The 25066-nt window shown below is 46.1% G+C and overlaps 1 protein-coding gene across 1 annotated transcript in view; it reads right to left on the reverse strand.

The window, feature by feature from the left end:
• Nucleotides 1-23941, reverse strand: part of SLIT3 (slit guidance ligand 3) — a 595338-nt gene extending 571397 nt beyond the window's left edge. Inside the window, exon 1 of the mRNA XM_040444444.1 lies at nucleotides 23300-23941. Within this exon, the coding sequence (XP_040300378.1) occupies nucleotides 23300-23496 (197 nt within the window). The 5' untranslated portion in view covers nucleotides 23497-23941. The remainder of the gene's footprint in view (nucleotides 1-23299) is intronic.
• Between the last annotated feature and the right edge of the window lie 1125 nt (nucleotides 23942-25066).

Here is a 25066-nt window from a genome sequence, read left to right on the forward strand (position 1 = left end):
TCAGTTTTGTCTTCTGAAAAATGGGTATAATAATAGGACCAACATATAGAGTTGTGAGAATTGAACACGATAACTTGCATAAAGCAATCAGCTTGGTGCTTTAAATATAGCGAGTAATCTCTAAATGTTAGCTCTTTGTATCACGGCATGCAGCTGGATGCTACCCTGACCTCTACTAAATTACGACTGGCTGGAATTTTTCCAGCAGACCAGCATCACTATGCTTGAGTGCCAGATCCAAACAACACAAAATATCTGTTGGGTTTCTTCACACCAGCAGTAGCTGCCAAGTACTGGACAGATGCTTACTTGCAGGTTGTATGCAGGTACTTCTCATGAATAGGGGCTGTACAGTGAACCCTAAGACCTAACTACCACTGTGCCCATTTTACAGATAAGGAAACTGAAGTTTAGTGACTCATCACAGTTTTACAACTATCGAATGTCAAAACCTGGATTCAAATGCAGCTCTAATTCCAAACCCCACGGTCTTTCTACTATCATGAAATCAGCTCCAGACTTCCTCCACAGGCTGCCTAAGCATCTTTCCAAATGGGGTTTACCCCCCCCCCCCAGTAGTGTCAGAGTGCCAGACTCTTTCATGGTGACACTGTGTCACGCAAAACATAAGAAGGGAATACAGCTCCCAACTCCGAGTCTGAAAGGAAGTCACAGGTGGGCTGACAGCAGGATGGTGGACACTGCAGGAGATCAGGCTCTTGGATTCTAAGACGGACCCCCACTTGCTAATAATGATTAAATGTGTATATCAGTCAAGAGGGAAAGGGTGTTGGAGGGGAGGAGAAGAAATGACTTTCTTTCCCACCCAAAATGGTTATCTAAGCCTCTGTTCACAGAAGGAGCACAACTAAATGTAACACAAAACTCACACCAGCTTTTAGAAACCATTTTCTTCGAAACGAAGCTTTTGGCCCATGAGACAACACAGCAAGATGAATCCCTCTCATCTCTTCCCAGTCTATTTCCTTAAATGCCAAATTGTGGTCTGTCTTCTTCCCCTTAGATAGCGTATAGCATTCTGCCAACATCCAAGGAGATGTGTAGACCCACAACGCCTCTTCCTGAGGATTTGAACTATGTCATGAATAAATGGAGAGAAGTATGGTTGGCCTCTCGTCTGCCCTTGAGAGCTTTGAACAAAGATTCCTGGAGTCTAATACCAACATGGATTCCAACCTTTTATCCATTTTGGTTCCATTGGCCCAGAAAGCTGTCTGAATGCTCCCAACCAGAACAAAGAGGACACTGCTTGGGTGCTTTCTGAGTTTTTGTAACAATCACTAACACTTCGCTCTCCCTCAAATCTTATATTTACCTGCAATGGGCCATGTTACCTCCGGCTGACCCCACCTGCCAAAAATATTACTGCATTTTCATATTTATTGTCTTTGTGCTCCACAGTTGCCATGGTAGTAAAATTTACACTCAACAGCCTCACTGCCATTTTCAACTACAAATGGAATTAGTCTGTTCCCAGTTTGGTTCAGCAAAAAAAGGAATATGCATGCACTATATACCAGGCCCTGTGCTAGGTGTAAGGCCTGGGTGCTGAGATGAATAAGAAAGAGATGTCTGTAAGATTTTGCTCCTTTACAGAGAAGACTTTTTGCTTCTCTTGTGATGAGATTATTTTTTTTTTATCATCTTTTGGTAAAATATATGTAACATAAAATTTACAACTGTAACTATTTTTAAGTACATAGCTCAGTAGCATTAAGAACATTCCCAATATTACACAACCACGGTCACTATCTATTTCCAAATCTTTTCATCACCCCAAACAGAAACCCTATACCTCTTAAGCATTGACTTCCTATTCTCCACCCTACCCCCAGCCCCTGATAACCTGTAATCTACATTCTATCTCCATGAATTCGCCTATTCTATATGTCATTTAAGTGACATCATGAAACATTGGTCCTTCTGTGTCTAGCTTATTTTGCTTAACATAATGTTTTCAAGGCTCATCCTTGTTGTGTGTCAGAACTCCATTCCTTGTTAAGGCTGAATAATATTCTATTGTGTGCATACACCACATTTTGCTTATTCATTCATCTGTTGATGGACACCTGGATTGTTCCTACCTTTTGGCTAGTGAATAATGCCACAGTGAATAGTGGCATAAGTATCTGTTAGAGTCCTCGCTTTCGATTCTTTGGAGTGTAACCTTGGTAGTGGAGCTGCAGGATCATATGGTAATTCTATGTTTAACTTTCTGAGGAACCGCCATACTGCTTTTCACAGAAACCGTTTTATTTTTATGCTTTTCACAGAAACCATTTTACATTGTATTTTAATTTCTCCACATTCTCACCAACACTTGTTACTTGCTGGGTTTTTGGTCTTTGTTTTGTTGTTTTGACTACAGCCATTGTGGTAGGTGTGATGTGTGGTTGTTTTTCGGAAGAGCAAATTGAGAAGATAAGAAATGGCTTGGTCATCAGAGCATCACAGGTGAATATGGGTGCACTGAGTACAGCTTTGCCAAATGAATGAATGGATAGTATGTTGGTACCTGATGTCCTATACAACTCTTCCCTGAGTCTCCTGTTTACAGGATTTGAAACTTGCACAAGGAAGCACAGCCCCACAAAAGAGACCCAAGCAGCAACTGAGATGACAAGTAGCTCAGGGCTTTAATTCACGGACCATCTGCACCATCTTTCTGCTTTTGCTTTCACACTTAGGAATCAGTAAAACTTACTGCTTTGGAATCAAGGAAGCCCACTTGGTAGTTCCTCAAAAGTAAAGAAGACTATATAAGCTATAGAGCATGGTGGCTAAGAAACCAAAGTTACGGGTCAAACAGATGGGCCTAAATTTCAGCTCTACTGTTTGTCACATGTATGACCATGGATAAACTATTCATCCCTTCTGTGCCTCAGTCAGGCCCTAATCCTAGTCTTGTGAGGATTAAATGAAACAATAAGAAACATTTAGTACAGTGCCGGACACAATGTAATGTCCCCATGAAAGTAAGCTCTTATTGTTACTCTAGGGTTACTGCACAGACCCAACCCTCCTTCCACACCCTGCTTCAGCTACTTCCTCTAGTCTCCAAGACCCCTGGGAAAGCAGAAGAGCTCTGGGATGAGGGCAGACTCATCACTTAGTCTCCTAATGATCTTCCAGGCTGACTGGAAGGACTCAGAATACCCATCCAGAGTCACAGCCAGGATTTGAGATGAGGACTCAGTCTTATTTCTCATTTTGGTAAAGAGAGTGGTGCCATCACCTTATGGTTCTCCTGCAAGGATACAAAGCCCATACCCCAAAGGATCAGAGAGAACTTTCATTAAAACCCACAGAGAGGACTCCAGTTGGGTAGAGTTTCCAAAGACAAGGCTCACTAACAAAAATTCAGTAAGTATAGCAAGGGGCTTTACCACAAGGACCTAAGGGGAAACAGAGAAGGAATGAGCCTAGGCAGGGTGGTATTTCATGCAGGCAGCACCATAATTCTTAAGTGAGTGGAAGGCAACACATTCAGTTTGGCCTGACAGGAAGCTTTATATTAGACTGAAGCATATTGAAAATATCAAAGTCTATGGAATGAAAAACAGTCCCTGGGCCCAATACTTTACCTATAACTTACAAGTTTTCTTGGACATGGAGACCCTCAAACCAAAAGCCAAACCACTGGGGGCGAAAGGACTATTACATATCAGGACTCTGCAGGTGTGTGGGGAGCCATGGCTGTGACTGGAAACAAACAAAACAAACAAACAAACAAAAAATAATGGATCCTATTTTCTGGGCACTGCGCTAGGTACTCTCCACACATGGTCTGACTGATACGGTATAGCAATACCATGTGTTACGGATGCTGGCCCCACTTTATGGAGGAAGAAACGCAGGTTCAAAGTTGGGAATTCACTGAAGGTGAGAGAAGGAAAAATTTCTGTGGCTTACATATCATATATTAGGATGAACTCTATGAAATTACTACTATTCAACATTTCCTGCTAACAAAAGAGGCAATCTCATAGGTTTCCACCTAATATAACACATTATATATTAATTACTAATATGTTAATTATCTTATACACAATAAATTGTATCATACATAAATTCCCTATTTTATTGATTATATAATGTCACCTACACATTATACAATATGTAAAGGAGGCTGAATGCTTAGTGGTTGAGAAGGTGGATTCTTAGACTGCATAGGAAACCTGGCTCTGCTGATGACCAGCTGAGGACGCTGAGTAAATCATGTATCCTCTCAGTGCCTTTGTTCTTCATCTATAAATTGAGCTAATAATAGTACCCCCCTCATAGGACTGTCGTAGAGCAAGAAAACACAGCAACATGCTGGAACAGTGCCTGGCACATGTTACTTAGAAGCAGTCAGTGCTCATACTTTTGTTCACTAATTCTTTGCAACAACTCTTGGCAATCGCCAGTGCTACCTTGGTTTCACAGTAAGAAGCCCAAGACTCAGAGATTTGCCCGGGATTATACATCAGGTCTTTCTGAGTCTCAAGCCTTGCTGTTCCTTCGAAGCTGCCAGCTTCCCCTGGTGGCCTCTCTGAACTCTCACTGCCATTTGGTGAAAGAAGAGGTTGAGCCAGCTGATTCTGTGGTTCCTTCCAGCATCCTTATGCAAGGGGGGTATATCAAAGCAGCGGCAGCAGAAATAACAGAATCAAATGCCTTCAGTTCCACTGAACACAGCATCCTTAGCCATGTGGCCAGAAGCATTCCATATTTAGAGTTCCAATTTTTTTTTCTTTTTCAGCTATTTCTTTCCAGAGTCCTCAGTACATTTCCTAATTAATCACTCCCACTTAATTTCCTAAAGCAATCACAGCCTCCCCACAGGCAAGCAGCCTCATCTTAGGCAGAAGCACACACACCAGCTGGCCCCTCAGCTACGTGGGAGTGTGTGAGCAGCCCTTGGACACAGACCAAAGAGTGGCACAGACATAGGGGAAACGCAGCTTGGGAGCTACACTCAGAAGACACTCTTCCTATGCTGGTGACATGTGGTTTCCTGGTGAGCAAAAGGGCAATGAGATTTGGTTCTCCAAGGAAACCCTAAGCTGCCGAAGATCTGGCTGGGGCATCCTGGGATGCAGGGAGGCTCTCCCAGCAGCTACTCTGTGATGTCGGGAAGAGGTATGCTTGCTGGCAAGGTCGGGGGCTCGGGTTTCTCTCCCAGCTTACTTGTTGTGTGAATTTGGACAAGAGCTTTCCTTTGGCTGAGCCTCTGTTTTCCCATCTTTAAAATGGGAACTGAGGCTCCCAGGTGACTCAGTCGGTTCAGGGTCCAACTCTCGATTTTGGCTCAGGTCATGAGCTCACATTTCATGGGTTTGTGCCCCACATCCAGTTCTGCGCTGATAACACAGGGCCTGCTTGGGATTCTCTCTCCCTCTCTCAAAATAAATAAATAAACTTTAAAATTGGAACAGTAATGTATGCAACACAGGGTAGGTATAAGGAAGGAGCCACAAATACAACAACCTAGAGGAGCCAGGCACGTGACATCCACGAGGGAAGCAAAAGAAAAATAACATGATGCCAAATGGCACCTGACACACAGTTGGAGTCCCAGCCAGGAGTGGTGGGGCCTGCAGTGCAAAGGAGACATGCCTCATCTAAAAACCAGACGATTACTACCACTGAGCCAATCTGACCCCCTACTGCCAAATTTACCTTGAAAACTTATGTATTGAGAGAGTGAGAGAGCATACTGCGTGTGGGGGAGAGGCACACAGAGAGAAAGAGAGAGAGAATCCCAAGTAGGCTCTGTACTTTTAGTGTAGAGCCCAACGTGGGGCACAAACCCACGAACCATGAGGTCATGACCAGAGCCAAAATCGAGAGTTAGACACTTAAGTGACTGAACCACCCAGGTACCCCCAAATTTACCAACTTCTTAAAAAGAAGCTGGAGGTGGATTTTTATATGAATTCACTCAATCTTAAAATGTTGGCAAGAAACCGACATTCAAAAGAAAAATAACAACTCTATGAGCCAATACCATATGAGCCAAGTACAACACACTGGAAGGTTGAATTTGGCCTATTGGCCACTGCTTTGCAAGCTCTGTCAATGTAACTATTAATTGAGACAATATAATATATAAAGCACTTAGCCATGCACATAACACATAATAAACACTCAATAAATGGTAGCCGGTGGTTATTATGATTACTATTAACTTTTCTGGAACTCAGAACCCCCATCTGTAACAATGGATGTAGGGATTCCTGATAGCTGTCTGGCTCCCTGGGATTTGAGGGCACTAAGGAGGTTAACCACTGTGCACCCACAACATTTATGCTGCTCTGTTTACTTAAACCCATTTCGCTGAGACTGGAAGTGAAGACTTGGCAGTGTCTGGCGACATCTTTTGGATGTCAGACAGGAGAGGGGCTTGCTTATACTAGAATCTGTGGGTAGAGGTCAGGGATGCTACTAAATATCTTAAAATGAACAGGACAGCTCCCCACAACCAAAAAAAAAAAAAAATCCATCCCCAAATGTCAATAGTTCCTAGGTAGAGAAGCCCTGGGTTAAGATAGGAGTTTCCCTTGGTACCCTCTCTATAGAAAGCCCTTCATAAAGATAGAGGTTTGGACAGGTTCCTACATGGTAAGATGTGGGAGAGGCTGTGGGGTAGGGGAAGAGGGGAGATAGGAGAACCGATATCTATAATTATCTTTTCTGAGAGGCTCAAGGCCCTGCTTTCACTCTGCTTCCTATAGAATCTTTTCATCAGTGTCTTAACAACAGTCACATCAACAGATTTCCTAAAAAATTCTGTTGAAGTTGCACCCATCAGAAAATGTGCTCTCAGGAAACCGAGGACTTGAGTGATGAACTGTCTGAGCCAAGGCCACTCAGCAAGTTACAGGGAAGACGTGGGAGAGAATCCTCATGGGTCCTGGTCCAGGTCCCTTGGGGAGACATCACTCTATTTTGATGTTGCCATGGTAATTATAAATCAATTTCATCTCTCATTAAAGCAGTTACTCCATAGAACGCTCTCACAAAACACTGTTGAACTCGTCCTAGTTATTCCCCAGATGTGCCAGTAGTCACATTTTTGTATATTCTATAATTCTGGCTACATCTACGATTGGCCTTCACCTCAAATGGTATAAATAAGCAGGGTTATATTGCACCGTGCTTGTCATGCATGGCGATGACTGTTCCAAACAAAGAAAACCGTACTAGAAGCAAAGGCAAGCGATTCTGGCTCACCTTAAGAAAGGAAAGGAAAGGAGAATGACTTTTATCAATCCCTCCACTGTGCTTATTATCATTTAATCTCCTCTATAATTTGAAGAATTTCTTTAGGTCAATTTTCTCCAACGCTGCTGCACATCAGAAATACCTGGGAGCATTATAAAATCACAACACCCAGGAAAGCACCCCAAAATCATTCAAGAGAATCTCTGGGGATGGGACCCAGGCACCAGTAATTTTAAAATCTCCCCAGGTGATTTCCATGCACAGCCAAGTTTGAGAATCAAGGTTTCAGGACTCATTATCCCTGTTTTGCAATGACATTGACATCCTAAGAGAAGAATGAACTTGCCTCAGGGTACCCAGCTGGTGAATGGTAAAACTGTGATTCAGACCTGGGTCTGCCTTTCTCCAAACGCCAGTCATAATCTTTCTCATTATGCCACTTTCTCCTCCACAAGTTTGTTGTCTGTTGCTTTCTCAGTGTTATCTGGTGGCAAGTTTATAAGCTTGAGCAAAAGGCAATTCACTAGAAGGCTATCAGGAACTTCTGGATTCAATGGGATTCTGAAGAACAGGTCTGGGGAAAAGAAAAGCAGGCATGTCTGGCCATTTTGCAGAAGTGCTTAGATGAAATGGCAAGCCATCATGTCCAATCTCTTCATCTCTTTGGTTAAGATTCCATTTCCAGGCAGGAAGCACCCAAAGGACTTGACTTGGGGCATGAGCTCATCCCCTGACTAGGGGAGGGCAAGGCCCCTGGTGACAAACCCAGTCAACTGCATCCTGTGGGCGCAGAAGATGATACTTGGCTAGGAAGGAAAGCCGAGTTCTTGGCAGCCAAACACATCACATGTCTACCGCAATGGACGGATGCAGGACTTGGAAAAGTGAGACCTAAGTCTCACAGGTACACTATGATCCTCAAGTAGAACTCAGCAAAAGGCCAGAAGATCGTGTAATCAAAATCACTGAAACAGAATCATTCCGAAGAAATATGCCACCTGGTGAGGTGGCCATGAATAACCTCAAAATCGTCTGCAAAATACATTGTGTTCATATTGTGTCTGTGTATTTTTCTAAAGACAAAGACAATTTATCAGATTCTCTAGACTCGTTTTTAAAAAAAGGCTAAGGCTAGGGCTTTGGGGAGGGATCTTCAGGAAGAAAGGGAGGAGCTCCTAGTCAATGGTTCCTAATAGAGCCTCAGGTCCTAGGAACCACCTGGAGAAATGACTGAGTGTCCTTCTTGGCACCACACAGATCAGACTGGTATAGTTTGACACATCTGAGCTAGGAAAACAATGCTTTTTAAAAAGACAACAACAAAAACAGACACAAAGAGCTCACATGTTGCCTGTAGTTACACAGTAGTAAAGAACACGGACCCAAAGAGGGCGCCTGGGTGGCTCAGTTGGTTAAACTTTGGACCCTTGATTTTGGCTCAGGTCATAATCTCACAGTTCGTGTGATGGAGCCCCTGGTGGGGAGCCTACTTAGGATTCTCTCTCTCCCTCTCTCTCTGCCCCTCCCCAACTCATGCATGTACTTATGTGCTCTGGCTCTCTCTCTCTCTCTCTCAAAATAAATAAACTTTAAAAAAAAATAAGAAGACAGGCTCAAAGAGGAAAGGACACATGTGGATATCTGAGCAAAAAGGGTTATAACTGGAGGAAGCCAGGAGGCACTCTCGGGTCAAAAGTCAACAGGGACAATTAAAACTCAATTGCACCTGTGTTCAAATAGAATACTGTCCCAAGCAGCTGGCCTGCACCTGTGAGCTCCTTGCTGAAGGGCCAATTCTCCATCCATGAATATATCTCCCCAGATCTAGGCATTAACAGGCCCTACCAAGCAAGGACTTAAGAAATGAAGCTATTATGAGATATGAGCATTAAATAAATAATTGTTCGATGCATAAATTCATAAAGGAATCAGTGTACAAACAAAAGAACAGCAATTTTAACTGTGGCTACTCAACAGGTACTCTTACAGGCCTTACAGGTATTAAGTCCCTGCTGTGTGTTAGGGACTGAGCTGGAAGCTTTACATGATGTATTAATCTTCCTTACAATAAACCTAGACATAATATACTATTATACCCATTTTGCCCTCCAAGAAAAGAAAGCAATGGGATTTGAAACCACTCTGTCACCTTGAGCATCTATGTGCTTGCCACAGTGCCACAACGCCTCACAATGCTCATTAGCATCAAATATGTGTTGGCCATTTGCACATATTATCCCTAATTCTTACAACAATCCTTGAGATAGGTATAACGTCTCCATTTGAACGGGGAGTGAGAAAACTCAGTCTAGAAAGACAAGTGATTTGCCAAAGGGCACATTTTTTTAATTCATTTTTTTAACCAAACTCTCTTTGGCTTTAATGATCAGGGTCTTTCCACTAAACCTCCTGCCTATCCAAGTCAATTTCATTTTTTTAAATGTGTTCACTTAGCTTTACGTTCATAAGTGTTGTACTAAACCTCTGTAGAGAAATGTATAGCTTCTGCCTTCAAGAAGCTTCTTATCTAGTTAAGAGATTATATACACAGTACAGAAAGTAACAATGATAATTGTATGGCTACAGAGGTCTTAAAACATGGCCACAGGTTCTTTGGGACTTCTCTTTGACAGGTGGTCCTTAACTTGAATGCAAGCTAACTAACTTGTGCTGCTTAGAACAATAAAATACAACAGAAGGGGCACTTTGTTGCTTCTAAGGCTAGTTCCTAAAAAGTCATGCAACCTCTGGATTGTTTACTGGCACATTGTTCTTGGAGCTCTGAGTCTCCATGTAAGAAGTTAGAACACTTCATGGCCACCATGTGGCAAACAAGCCCAAGCCACACAGAGAAGTCACATGGAGGGACTCTGGTCAACGATCCCAGCCTAAGGCCAACCTTCCTTCAAGTCAACCCAGCCTGTCTGCCAGATGTGTAAGAGAACAGCCTGAAGATGATTCTAACACCCGGCGGTTCAAATCTCCCCTAGTCTTCTCACATTCTTTAGCTGATGCCTCAGACATCAGGAAGTAGACACAAACCATCCCTCTGAGCCATGTCCCAAACCCGGACTCAAAGAAGCATGGAGAAACAACCAATGAAATGGTTGTTGCTTTCCAACCCTAAGTTTTGGGATGATTTGTTAAGCAGAAATAGGTAATCAGAAAAATGACTTTCTGAGTGGTTATTTAAGGTTAAACACTGCCCTCTAAGCTTGAAATGTATTACCTCATTTGAACCTTCCAGCAACCCAATGAAGCAGGTTACTATCAAAGAACATGCCCAAGATTACCTACCTAGCTATGGCATTTAAGCCGGGTCACACTAACTCCAGTATCAATACTTTAAACAGCTTTCTATAGAGGAAGGGAAATTATGTCTGTGCATAAAGTGTACAAAGCCCAAAGCCAATCGGTTTTAAGGAACCCCAACTGCTATTTTTGAACCTAAACATCTTTTTCTTTCTTAATTTCAGAAGGCTAACTGTGGAGCTGAGCTAATTATTTGAGCCTTAATCAAGGACCAGCCACTCCCTGAAGCAGCTGTCCTGGCCATTCTATTGCCTCTAGAAAGTCCCTTGGGTTGGATGGATGCTGGCTCAGGTCTAAACCTCAAATCCCAGCCCCCAGAAGTGAGGATGCATGGGGCTGAAAGGATCCTTGGAGATCATCCAGCCTGCTCCCTTCATCCCCTTTAAAGACCAGGAAACTGAGGCCCAGAGAGGTCAAGTGACTTGTCCGAGGTCACACGGTGGGTCAGAGGCACAGCCAGGTCTCCAAATTCCCATGCAAGCATTCTTTCCACTACACCATGCTGCAGTTGCTAAAAATTCCCCAGAGCTGCCTCCGTCGGCTCTCCTCTTGACAAAGCTGTTTTCCCCCCACACACAACTACACACAGTCACATTTGGCAAGAGGTGCTATCAGCCCCGCTCTGCTCGTGAAATGCTGTTTTGCAACGGGGCCTCTTTGTTCGTTAGCAACACAGACAAAGAAAACTGTAGTGCAGTCTTCTCAGAAGAAGATGTTTCTTGTTTTAAAGACGGCAAGAGAGCTTCCTGGCTGAATATGGCTTGAATCAGCATGCAGCTCCAGTCGGGAAAGAACGCAGAGGAGATTTAGGTCTTTGCAAAATTTCTAGAACATACAAGGAGGACACAGGGCATGAGGAAGCTTATGGGAAATGTTTCAGAAAGTATTAAAATGTATGAGTAAACAGAGTAAACAGAACAGACTGGTTACCATCTTGTGGTAAGAAGTAATTAGAAGGTGGGGGGCACTAGACTCATTAAAAACTCCCATGAAGTAGTTGGCCTTCCCATTTTGGATTCCCACTCCAGTCCTGGTTCCCCGCGTCCCTTCCCTTGCAGTTTTCCTATCTGAGGGCTTCCCTTTCTAGACTCTACACAAGCTTAGGTACTTGCTTGTACCTGGTGCTTAGGGTCTTGGGACTGCAATCCCAAGTCACCCATTTTGTGCCTCTCCCCTCTAGCTCCACATTATCCCTTTCATTTACTTATTTATTTTTGTACTAGATTTGGTCCCTCTTCTCTCTCCCTAGCTTCTCAGATTGGCAGAGGCTTCCTAAGGCTGAGAGATCTTTATTCAGGACTAATGCTGTGAGCAAGGCTGAAATGAAAGGAGGCAAGCTTCTCAGAAGGGAAGCTCCCACCACAAAGATGACATCCCCTCCCACGATTTTTCTGAGACACTTCTCTGTCCAGGTGGGTCAGATCAGTGGGGAAGGGGCAGACCAGATGATCTCCAAACATGCCTCAAAAGCCTAAAAATCTCTTAGCTAAGGAAGGAAATGAGAGGGGGAGGGACAGAACCGAGTTCCATGGCAGAAATTCAGGACTTTCAAGCTGGCAGCAGATGGAAAGAAAACTGCCAACTTGTAGTAGGAGGAAAGGCGGTGCACACATTTCTTAGGGCTATTGCAAGCCACGGGTCTTCTATTCCACAGGACCAGGTAAAAGCTGCTTGAGAACCACCCTCCTATACACATACACATCACTGGTTTCCAGGCACAGGATGAGCTCTCCAACAAGAAACTGGGCCAAATCTAAGTTCTCAGACCCTTCCCTCCAAAGCTTAGTCTTGCTCATGGCCCACTGCACTCCCAGGAAAACTTGCCCAAAGAGCACATTTCAGTCCAAAGCCCCCTCTTTCATTTTCCCCTGAGAAAATTCCTACCTGCTTGTTAAACCTGAGAGAGAAGAATAAGTGAATTAACACCACAGGGGAACAACGTCCAGTGGTCTGGTTACAGCTGCAAGCGTCCAGGAAGGGAAGCTGGCCGCCCAGAGGAGGCCCTGTATCTCCTCATAGCCTCAAATGCTGCTGGGCTGTGTGTCAGTGTTTATGAAATGCTTCTCAAATAAGGTCAGTGTTCTACACAGAGTTAGGGCTCTAATAAAATGCAGAACTTGTGCTGTTTGCCAGCTAGCTGCAGAGGCATACTTGAATGCTTTCTCGGATACAATTGTTCTCAGATTAATATTTTCCCCATGAGTTTTTTTAATTCCACTTGTACTATTTTTTTTTTATGATGTGTGAGTTTTTCTGCGTATTTGTACCCACTAAAAGGGATGAGTGAGACTCGCTTTCATCAGTGGTTCCTGAGGGCTTGGTGTCCCGCCTCCCTCATTGTTCTAGCATTTCCCCTGCCATCCTATGAATCTCCTCTCTGAACCTATCATGGTGGCCTTTGCCTTGTCAGTCATTTTGTGGGAAGCAACGGCCCAGACTACATCATATTATTTTGAGCTGTCCTAGTTATGAGGACATTTTGCTTGCTTTATGCATCGCCATTCCTGGCACATAGTAGGCACTCAATAAATAGTTCCTTTAAACAACTTCATCCTTCATACAGCCCCTTATGGGGTTCTACTTTCTTGGAAACTGCCACTTATTCATTACTCTATTAGACAAAAAGTCCTCTAAGCTCCACCTGGTTGGGCTGCTGACTTGGCTAGTGGGGCGCTTTCTTTGCTTTTGTAAACAATGCACCTTAGTAAGTGAAAAGGAACCCCCAACAAGAACGTGAAGGCATGGGTGACTTGGAACTCACTCCATTTCCTCTTCTGAAAATTCACACTGATCATCTTTCAAATACAGGATTTAGTGGTTAAAATCAGATATCGTGGGTGGACTCATTAAGGTATTCGCAGAGCACTAAATTTAGGAGGTATCTGCAGACATCTGATCTCATATAAACCTTGCATCAGCCCCAGGAGAGAAGGGTTAGTCCTACCATTCTAAAGGCTACAGATGAGGCACCTAAGACTCAGAAAGATACTCCTACAAAGTCCCACAGTTAAAAGAAAAAGGGGAGGGGGATGGAAACCAGGATTCTGCCTGGGTCTTTTTACTCATTTTTTAAAATATTTATTTACTGGGGGGGGGGGGGTGAGCGCATGTACACCCCATTGGCGGGGGAGGGGCAGAGAGAGAAAAAGACAGAGAATCCCATGCAGGCTTTGCACTGACCAACGCAGGGCTCGAACCAATGAAACTGATATCTGAAATCCAGGGTCAGGTGCTTAACCGACCGAGCTACCCAGGCACCCTCTTTTTACTCATTTTAATTTATATCAAATTGGACTCCCTACTGGTTTCACATTAATACCAGTTAGAAACCCCATATATAAAACACTTCTCTATCTACATTCTAGGGCTGGGCAGAGATGCGGAGAAGAAAGAATATCAGCAAAGTACTAGATAGTCCAGAAACTTCTGCAACACATTTATGAACAGGACATCTCTTCAATGAAATCACCATTGCTGGGCTTTTCAATACAGAAAAACGTGCTCTACCCTCTGTTTGGGTTGCAGATAACTTGGGAGAATGTTGCAAGCAATTTATCATTCACAGAGTCCAGCCCTGGAACATCTCTATATTTCATCTCTACATTTCATGCTAGACATCATAAAAGGCTTTTCAGGTGGCCATGAAGATGAAGTCTGAGGTTGTTTCCAGGACATAAGCACAAGTTGGAGTCTCGAGTCTCCAGTCTCCAAGGAAGGTCCAGGCCACAAAGATGCTCCTGCAATGCAATCTCAGGACCTGAGGCTTAGAGAATGAATGTCTGAATTCAGCGCCAAGGCTATGCAGAGCTACATGGAAGGCAGGGGAAGGTGAGGAGGCAAGAAGCCAAGCTGGAAGGGTCAAGGCAAGGACCAGGAGCAGCTCAAGCTCAAGGAGAGATGCAGAAAATACACAGGTCCATGGTTAAGCCCACACACAACTCAGATCAGAAGAGGACCATGAACTCCACAGCCAGAGTCAAGGCATACACTAATAATTCTGGAGTGCAAGGGAGCAAGGAGTGGGTATGCCAGGTAGCAGACAGGAACTAGGGAGGCCGAAAAACTCAAGAGGGAGTCAAGGTGGGTGGTTAAATGTGCTGGCTGACTTTCAGGAACCACAAGTCACAGTACTGCCAAAGTGCAGAATGAATCAGGGGTCGAGAACCCAGACTGGTGTTTCGGACAAGAGGAGTCTGAGGCCACACAAGCAGTGATAAGGTTGTGAAGAGTGAAGTCATCTTCACTCCAGCCAGGATGCATCTTATACTTGTCCTGTTCTATCAGGACCTGATCTCAGGGTGGGGGAGCCCAGAGATCATGGCTGAGAGAAGGCAAGTGGTACCTCTAACTGGAGAGAAAGGCAGTCCCTACAAAAATTTAAACAGATCCTTGTGGGGGAAGAATACTGGTCAAGAAGCCTCATCAGGACCCTTCTTGGAGGGTTTATCCCCTAAAATCCAAAATAAAAATAATAATTAGCCACATAACCACGGTGATACTTTTCCTAAGACCTGACCATCTCTAAACACCCTTGTTAGATGAAACTTCCTCAAGTATAGCTCCTATCATTTTAACTTCATTTATTTACTTACTTACTTATTTATGAGAGAGAGAGAGAGAGAGAGAGAGAGAGAGAAAGAGAGAGAGAGAGAGCATGCAGGGGAGGGGCAGAGAGAGAGGGAGACACAGAATCCGAAGCAAGCTCCAGGCTCTGGACTGTCAGCACAGAGCCCAACACAGGGCTTGAACCCACAGACTGCAAGATCATGACCTGAGCTGAAGTCGGACGCTTAACTGACTGAGACACCCAGACCCCCCCTTTGCTCCTATCATTTTAAAATGGGTGCAGGCTCTCTTTCGTTCCAGGTAACGATGAACTTCTGCAAATCTCTACCATGTTTCCATTAATACCTCTGGGAACACTATTCATCCTTCAAGCTCCAATTTGAATGCCGCCTACTTCCCCAACTGGACATGACGGCTGTACCACCAGCGGTCCAGAACACAGCACTGCCATTCCTCTCGGGGGTGCCTTGCTTCAAACAGGTGCTCCCTGTTTCAACTGGGACTCACTTTTTCCCTCCTTCTTTCCTTCTTCTTACTTGAGAATTGGGTTTGGAAGACAAGAAAGGGGGCCGACTTCAAAGGCTTGCTGAAGACTGGCATGATCAGCGGGTGGGGCATGGAGCTGAGACCAGCCTGCGTGAATGAGCTCTGACTCTACTGCTCCAACCTGGGGAAGTCACTTTGCCTCTCTTAGTTTCCTTATTTGTAAAATGAGAACAGGATGAGCTTCTGCTTTGCATGACTGTTAGATTAAGTGAGAGCAAGTGTGTAAAGTGGGAGAGCTGTGCCAGGCACAAAGAGGGGCTCAATAAACAGCAGCTGGTGCGGTGGCAGTGATTGTCATTGTCATTATCATTATTATTGTTTAGCAATTTGGGGAAAGCATGTGCACCTCTATGCTTCATCCTCCAACACATTCATTCTCAGCACTACTCAAGCGAATGTGCTCTGTGCCAATGGGCACCCAAGATGCTAAAGGAAATCACTTTACAAGAGTGAGGCTTCTCAGCTGAGCTCTGCCACTGACAGAAGAGCCCCATTTCTCAGGCTACAATGCTTTACAGGAGAGAATAACACACACACACACACACACGCCACATCCTATGCTGGTAGGGCTTCTGGCATCAGACTACTAGAACAAGGGTGAAGCTAAAATCACAATGGAAAGTGCTATGAGAAACCAATAGTTTAGAAAATATTCAACAAACAGAGGAATTAAGCATTAATAGGAAATCATTCCAGAGAAAATATGAACAACAGAACCCCAGGGAAAGAAGATGCTACAGGCCAATAAGACCTCAAAATTTCCCAGCCAGAAAGAACCGGACAATATATTTACATGATCCACATCCTGGCCATAGAAAGACTTCAAGAGAGCAGAGAAGACTGTGCTGATTATATTGACAACCTGGATAAAGATCCACAGGGCAAGCTCCTCACTGCAGAGGGAGTGGGGGAAGGAGTCACAACACACTAGATGGGAGAATCAAAATAGAAAATGTTGCTGAAAAGCTGATGAAATTAAACTATTTGCCAAAATTTAATTAGGATAATGCAAAGTGTTGCGCTTAGACTCCAAAAAGCCAACTGCACAAATCTGGGATGGGGAAAACAGGATCAACAGCAGGGAAGGCTGGAAGACATGGGGGAGTCAGGGAATAGCCTGGTAGAAATGAGCCAACCTAGGGGTGTGCCTGTCTAAACTGAAAATGTTCCTTTAGGATGTCAACAGAAGTCAAGGTAGCAAGGCAGTGGAAGGACTCAATCAAACTAATACGAGCAAAGAACAGTGAAACGTATTTAGAAGAAGACAACTAGGAATGGGGAGGGGGCCTGTCTCAAAGTCTAACACATACAGAGCCGCTGAGGTAATTATAAAAATGTATGGAAGAGAGGAGAAGACTTAGATAAGTGGGTAGTGAGAAACACAACGGCAATAAAATTTTTGAAATCCTACCATTTGGAAGAAGGATTATACTTGCTCTGTGTAACAACAGTCAGTGGGAGATAAGCTCAACCCCCAGGCAAAGAAAATTTTCAGGTTAAAACTGTTTTCTAAAATGGAATTAATTGCTTTAGAAAGAACTGAGTTCTTCACCACTAGATGTAACCAAGCAAAGGAGAATGGCCGCTCTCTCCAAAATTACGCTAGTGGAAGATCAAGCTGCCTGTGAACTTGGACTAGAGGAGCCTTTTCAACCCTAACAATCTGTATTGTTTCAAATCAGGCTTTATCTGGAGCTCTGGAAGGACTATAGTTGGTAAGAATTATGATGATAACAATAACAGCCACACTTATAAAGGCTGCACTATGATCTAGGCAGTCTATGCGAGTAAATTCAGTACTCATAGCACCCTATGAAAGCGGGGGGGGGGGGTGCGGTATTTTTATTATTCCCATTCTACAAATGAGAAAACTGAGGTCACCCAGCTGGTAAATGGAGAAACCAGGAGCGGACCCTATCTGGCTCTAAAGTCTATACCTTTACCTAAAGATCCTTACTTTTCTCACCTCCCTCTCCCCTCACTATTGAGGACTTTTAATCACACACTCTTGAGGAATTTTTCCCAGAGAATGGCATATCAAATATAGTGCTGGCGACAGAACTATGAAGACCACAGTGAGTGGGAAGAAAGTACAGCCTTTGGCAGACCAGCAATAGCACTACTTACAAAACATAATCCAGGTCTGCAGAACAGAGAAGCAGAAGATTCCCACTGTGAGCTCTTCCTACCTGGGCAAGACTGATTTAAATTTAAGGCTGGAGAATGACAAATAATGAAGAGCTTTGAAAACTCAACACCATGCACCATAGCAGGGCACCCTTTGCATCTATCCTATCTGGAATTAGTTATGGTCCACAACAGCTTTCTGGGAAAGCCTCCCATGACTTGTTTTGTTTTGTTTCCTTTTCAACAGTTCTAAAAAGGGTTAACACCACCTTACATAATGAGGGTGGAGCATACTAGTAAATACAGCTGTTTCAAGTAAAAGCAGTAACAGAGGCAGACATGGGAAGTCAGTAAAAGGTATTTAGGGAAAGACAGAAGGAATGAGCACTGAAAAAAAAAGTCAGGGCCAAAAATTCCCCATGAAAATCTAACCCCCCAAAATAAATAAATAAAATGCATTCCTTATTTAAATATACCACAAAGCAGCACGCCCATGGAAAAGATATAAACCACTTCAACTGTAATCCCCTTTTTATGGAACGGAGGCCAACCTGGGCTTAACTGGAGAGGAAGGGGGAGGGGGACCAGGCACAAGCGTGCTGGGCACAGCCTACGTGCTAGCGAAGACCTTGCCTCCATGGGGTACATTTAGAGTGGGCATCTCAAGCTTTCCAGCTGGATGGGGCCTGAGATGAAGCCATAGAAATAACGGCCATGGTCACTACCATTAATGGCTGATGGAGGCCTAAGTGCCAGGTACTGTGTTAAGCACTTCCTGTCCATTATTTCATTTGATTCCCCAAGAGGAACATTTACTATGCATACTTTCCAAGTAAGGAGAGGTAGCTGGAGAATCGAAGTGCCAAGCACTGTGCTGAGTGTATGATGTGACGTCTCAGGCCACATTCACAACATGCACACAGGGGACCAGAGTGATCATCATCCCTGTAGTACAGCTGTGGAAATACAGTACAAAGGGAGTAAACAGACTGCAGCCCAGAGAAGTGGAGTAACCCACCCAGGGTGCAACAGCAAAGATGTAACAGAGCCAGAATTCAAACCAGAGCCTTCTGCCTCCAGAGCTGACACCCTGAACTAATAGGCACAGGGTTCTGAAACCTTGCCACGGCCCATGTAGTCCACTTAGTCAGTGGAAAAGACTCCACGGCTCTCAGATCTACCATTCTCACTTTCCAGGGGAGGACGAACTCAGTGACAACAAACAGAACCAGAGAGAAACAAAATAACTGTTAAAATGCAAAAAAATGCAGAAATATACAAGACCCAGATGATCCGCAAAAGCAAAACCTAATAATGATCCTACAAATACATCAATTAATACAAGAAGAGCAGCAATCAAAAACCACAGAGAGCGCAGGATGATGCTGATGAGTTCCTGATTAGAAAGGCCTACAGTTTAAGTGTTTGGGATTTCTAGCTCTTCTCAGGGGCATGTGCACAGTAGGAGTTTTGCAAGGTTGCTAAGCAATGCCTGGCAACCAGACTCCAGAGTTGTGTCACTCATTAGGAGTCCTTGCTAACTCTAGTAAGGCAATAATTTTAGTTCATGAAAGCTAAATTTCAGGAACCCTTAATAACTCATGTAATAGGTTACTAGTAAGTTGCCCTTGGCCATACGTAAAAAATGCAAAGCTCTAACTGCCCATCTTTCACGTGCAAGAACTAAAGAAAAACTTGTATTTTTGAGATGTATTCATTTAGTCAACACATACTGGTTGAAAAACTACTATGTGCCAGGCACTGTTCTAGGCACAGGGGAAGAGGCCCATACAAGGAAAACTATTAGGACTACACGAGAATTCTGCTTTCAGGAAAATAAGCCCCGAAAGGTAGAGCAATCTGTTCAGCTGCACAGTACACTGGAGGCAGGTGCACTTAACTGCTCGTGTCCAACCCACAGGTTCACCAGGAGAGCACTGTGCTCAGAGAGGCCCCAGGATTCACCAAACTGCCCCTAGTCCACTGGGCTGGCCCTGAGGCTAGGAATACCAGGATGCAGGGCCTGGCCACAGAGCATCTTGGAAAGCCTCCCACTTGACCTGGAGACCTCTGTGGTCAAGTGAGGGAAAGCCTGTGACACGGTGTTGGTTTTTATTGGACGCAACCACCGGCGAAGCTTGCCATCATCTGGAGTGATGGAGAAAATTAAGTTACCACATTCTCACGTTTCAGCCTTTCACCCGTTTTCCTTCGCAAACAGGAAATGTTTATTTAAATACAGCAGTCTCCAGCATGTTCCGGAGCCAAGTGAAAAACCAAAGATGTCCACTCTTGCCCCACTCTGCTGTTTGGGCCACCACCTCGCCGTGGGTGAGAAGTAGGCCTCTGCCTGCCTTTAGGCAGCACAGAGAGAAGGGGCCCCTCGTGAGAGTTCATTTTCATCTGTCTCCTCTTCTTCCAGGCTGAGATTGTGGTTGGAGAAGAATTACATCTGTGGGCTCCTTTTGTACTCAGAGGGGTAAATGCGACATCTGTTTACTCTGTGCTCCATGGTAAATGTTTTGTTTCAGGCACCACCATTCACTTCCTCTCCTCTTGTCCTCTATCTTTGCTGCACGGATAATAAATTACACTGAATTCTCCCCTCCGTTTATTTAGCTTTCTTGTGGGTGTCACCTCCTCATTGAGGGAAACAGATTGTTGGTAGTTTATAAACGACATAGAGTTTCTCTTTCTATGCAATGTGCTGACATTATGGAGAAGAAGCTGGAACACAGACCCCCCCCCTCCCAACTCTGATACCAGCTTAATTATGAACAATATAACAGACCCCATTGCAGGCCTGAAGCAAAGTCCAAATGGTGACCACATTATCCCCCGGCAGATTTTCCTTAAGGGGTAGCATGAGCAAATGAGGCCTCAGAACTCAAAAACCCCCAGAAAACCAACCACACACACTCCTCAGGAAAGCCTCTCTGGGAGGTAAAGTAGCAGGAATGCAGAAGGCAGAAATGCTTCTTCTTTGTTATAAAACAGAACAGAAACATTTGAGATCAGAAAACTGGATTTTAGGAAGGTCCCGAGCATATGATGCTGATGCTGACAAAACATATGCCCCATGAAGAAATGAGTCCTGGAAAGTTTAGAAGACTCACTAAAGGAAGTTCCCTTTGCTCGGTCCTTTGCTTACATTCCTTAAGCTGAATTGCCAGTTTTCTTCTGTATATGCAATGATTTTATATACAGTTACTGGAATGCAGTAGGGGTTCAAGTAATGTTTGTTGAATGAATGAAGAGAGGGATGAATGAGAAATTCCTCCCTAAAGAAATCCTTTCCATAGCTTTGAAATGCCAGACATCACCCCCCCCCCCCCCACACACACACACTGGACCCGAGAGTTTGCAGAATTCAAATGTTACAGCTGGGCTGACCAAAAGAGGGTGAGAGGTGGTGAAGGACTGTTGGTCGGCTGCTCCTAGCCCCGCAGCACTCCTTGCCCAGCTTTCTTCTAAAGGCTGCCCCCTCTCCCAGGGAGGAAGGAGAACAGAATGAGGAGCTAAACTGGGTAGCCGCGTCACCCAATGCACCCCAGCCGAAGAGGCACCAGTGACCGGAGACTATTCCAAAGTACAGCCCACTCTGCCCAGGTCTGCGAATGACCGTGACTGCAGCAGGGCCCCATGTGAACGCCCAGAACTCAAGTCTCCACCCAGTTTCTCCAGTTGTAGAGCAGATGGACAGCCCCAAGGTAGGTGGGTGGCATATTGGCTGCTGTGCTGTGCTTGCAGCTTTTGAAGACTTCCTCCATGACAACAGGAGAAGGGCTCACTCCCCCTGGCTTCCCAACTATGCACCATGTTTTTTTACAATGGAGGACAGGGAGTCTCAAAACTCCCAACAGGAGACCTAATGGCAAAGCAAACTGAATGTTTGCAGGGTATACCTGAAACAGTAGCAAGAGCACCCTATTCGAAGACCCAAGCCCAGCCAGAACCCTCCCAAGACTGTCTGTTTACAGACTTTGGCCCACACTGACCCTTGTTCCAAAGATGGCTAGCACAGTGTTAGCTACCCCAAAATACCACTAAAACAAAATTGTAACTGGTATGGTAAACTATAATGTCTAAATTAAGCTGTGGAAACCTAGATTGTGGCCCCTTTATTGCCATTAACTTGTTGTATTACCTTGGGCAAGTTGTGTCACATTTCTGAACCTTTTCTACATGTGTTAACGAAGGTTCAGCTCCAACCCTCTAGAATTTCATGACCACACAGAATAATCAACGCACTTGAAAAAAAGATGTTTTGAGCCACAGGAAAGCTCCAGGGAAAAGGTAGGTAGTACCTTTGAGATTCTGCCCAGGGACACATAGAGTTTGAGGAAGAGAGTGGGGTGACAGGACGTGATCAACAGGAATAACACACTCCAGGACAATCCACTTAGTCTCATGCCACTCTCTCTCTGCCAGCCTAAAGTCAAGAAGGCAGAACGGAATACCCACGCACCTACCCCTAAGACACGTGGGGAAGGGAGACACAAAGAGAGCAAGACGTGGAGAAGTCTATTACACTGGAGCAAACCCTCACCCACTTCTGGGCTGTGTTCCCAGGCTGGTTCCAACCCCCTCCACCATTTCTCCCTCCTTCCGTACTCCCCAACTGCGGGCTGGGAAGAGCCCACCCTCGGAGTCCAAGTTTTGAGTTTGGTCCGAGGATCAAAATGATAAATGTTTCCAAAACGTTGACATATGAAAAGTAAATATTTGGTTGCACAATTGGGGTTAAAACGAGGGTCAATCCACCCCACTCTCCAAACGCCTCTCCTCTCGCTGCCAAACCCTGGATCCGAGGCTGAGTGCGGTTTGTAAGATTATAGCGCTCGTTCTCATTTAAAGGGCTGTCAGCATTTCCATTCTCCGGCCCGTTTGGGGAGGCATTTATAACCGAGCCATAAAAAATTCACCCGGGCTGCAACTTGGCATCTCTGAGACTGCACTCCAGGCAGGGCGGGTTTTGCAAGCACCCACTCTGAATTCGTTTGGTTCCTCCGAAGTTAGACCTTCACACACACACCCAACTTCGCTCGCAAGGGCAGCCGGAAAGTGGCCCATTCTGATCTCCAAGCTGGTCACAGTCTCGGCCCTCTCCCCTCTCCGTGCCCTGACGCCCCATCACCCTTCAGCTTTCTCCTTCGCCTCCCTTCTTTCATGAGCGCAGACCCCATGCTCTCACCCTAAGACCTCGCTGGCTGCAGTGTTGTCTACTCCCTTCGCTTCCTGCCAGCGTTCTGCTGGAAGCTGTCACCGGGCCCTACGTCTGGAGCCTTCACCCTTAGAGAAGCACTGCTCTTTGCCCATCCCGGTGGGCTTCAAGACCTCTCTCTAGACGTGCCCAACGCCAGAGACCCCAACTCAGAGAAGGAAAGATCCGACCCAGGAGAGGGTGACAGCAGAGACTGCATCCAGTGCGGCCAAAGGGAAAGGAAAGATCTGGTGCCTGGGGCCCCACTATGGACCCAGGTGGGTGGCCCGGGTTGGGGGGGGCGGAGGTACTCACAGGCGCTCGGCGTTGCGGGGTATGCCCCGGGGAACCGCCCGGAGGCCCAGCCCGTGGCAGTCCACGCTGGCGGCGGAGCAGGTACACTTGGTGGGGCAGGCGGCGGCTGGGGGCCCGCTCAGGACGCTCGCCAGCGCAAAGGCCAGCGCCAGGCGGGCGCGCACGGCGGCGCCGGCCCCTGTCCGCCCGGTGGCCATGGTGTGCAGGGGCCCGCGCCTGGAGGAGGCTGCCTCGGCGGGGCAAGACGCGTGGAGCCTGGGGAAGCGCGCGCGGAGCCCGAGCGGCCTGGGGAGCCGGCGGCGGAGTTGGCGCGGAGGAGGAGCGAGCTCGGCGCTCAGGCGCACGGGGCGCGGGCGGAGCGGGGCGCGCCGGGCGGCGGCGGCGGCGGCGGTAGCGGCAGCAGCAGCTCCATCCGCGAGGCCGGCGCTGCCCCGCTGCGCATCGCTCGGAGTGCCCAGGTGCCGAGCGCCTCTTGGCCCCGGTGGCCCGCAGCCCAGTGCGTGGGCCGGGTCGGGGACCTGAGGACGAGCGCACTGGGGCACGGCGCCTGGGGAGGTCCGGCTTGAGTCTGAGCTCGGGAGCGCGGCGGCGGCGGCTGGGGCACGGGGCAGCCGGGTGAGCTGGCCGGCGCTCGCTCTCTCCATTCACTGAGCAGGGCAGACACCGGAGACGCGGGGCCCACCCCTCCCGCCCCCCCAAAACCGCCAGCTCCGCCTCCCATTGGCTGAGCCGCGCGTCATGTCAACTAAGTTGGGAACTTTGCTGGAGCAACTGAGAGCGTGGAGGGGAGGAGGCAGGAGATGAGGGAAGGAAAGGGGCTTCGCCAGGAGGGCCCCAGAATTGAGATCCATTAACTTTTAAGGAGCTAAGGATTGTTCTCGCTGGTGGCACTTTTTCTTTATTCTGGCACTGAGCTAGGCACTCTGCTCCTATTCCTTCCTTCCATTCCAACAGCGTCCCGCAAGGGGGCATCTGAGTACCGTGTTTTACAGATGAAATAAAGCTCAGAGAAGTCAAGTGACTTGCCCAAGGCCACACAGCTGCTAGGTACCCCAAACCGCAGCACTCACATTCACTCATATTTTACATCACAGCCGATAGGAGCTTCGTCCTTACCTCATCTACAAAGATCCTCAAAGATCCTACCTCACCTTGGCAAAGATCCTACCTCATCTTGGCAAAGATCCCCAAGTTCTTCCTAAAGGACCTATTGTATTGATACTAACACACTTCACAGTCACATGTGTCACATAAAATGGTTGTCCGTGTTGTTTAGGTCGCTGCTGTCAACCCCTACTCGGAGACATGTCCTGCTCTGCCTAGACCCAGTGCCAGCTGTGCTGCTCAAAGTAGTGATGGCAGGGACTTGGACCCCTGGATTGACAATGCCTGTTCATAGTCAGCTTCTGCTTCCTGACTGGATGACTCTGGGCCAATCACATCACCTCTGAGCCTTGGTTTCCTCAAAGCAAGGGGCCACAGCTCTGTCTGGGCACACCTCACTGGGATGTTTTGAGCATCAAAGAAGAGAAAGTGTTTTTTGCAAAACAGTCATTCGCATGTGAGGCATCCCTTCAGCCCCCAGAGCCTTCATTCTTCCATAGCGCTCTAAATTGGCCAGGTCTGAGCTTTTCCAGATGCTGGTGGGGAGGGGCGCGTGTGTTAGAGGCTCCATAAATACTTGTAGGAATGATTTTGTTTGTTTGTTTGGAGGGAGAGGGCAGGAACTGTAGGAAACATTGCCCAGACTTCCTTGAAGTCTGCTCA

The sequence above is a fragment of the Herpailurus yagouaroundi genome, unplaced genomic scaffold (genome assembly GCF_014898765.1).
Source record: "Herpailurus yagouaroundi ecotype Mexico unplaced genomic scaffold, PumYag 29, whole genome shotgun sequence".
Taxonomy (NCBI): domain Eukaryota; kingdom Metazoa; phylum Chordata; class Mammalia; order Carnivora; family Felidae; genus Herpailurus; species Herpailurus yagouaroundi.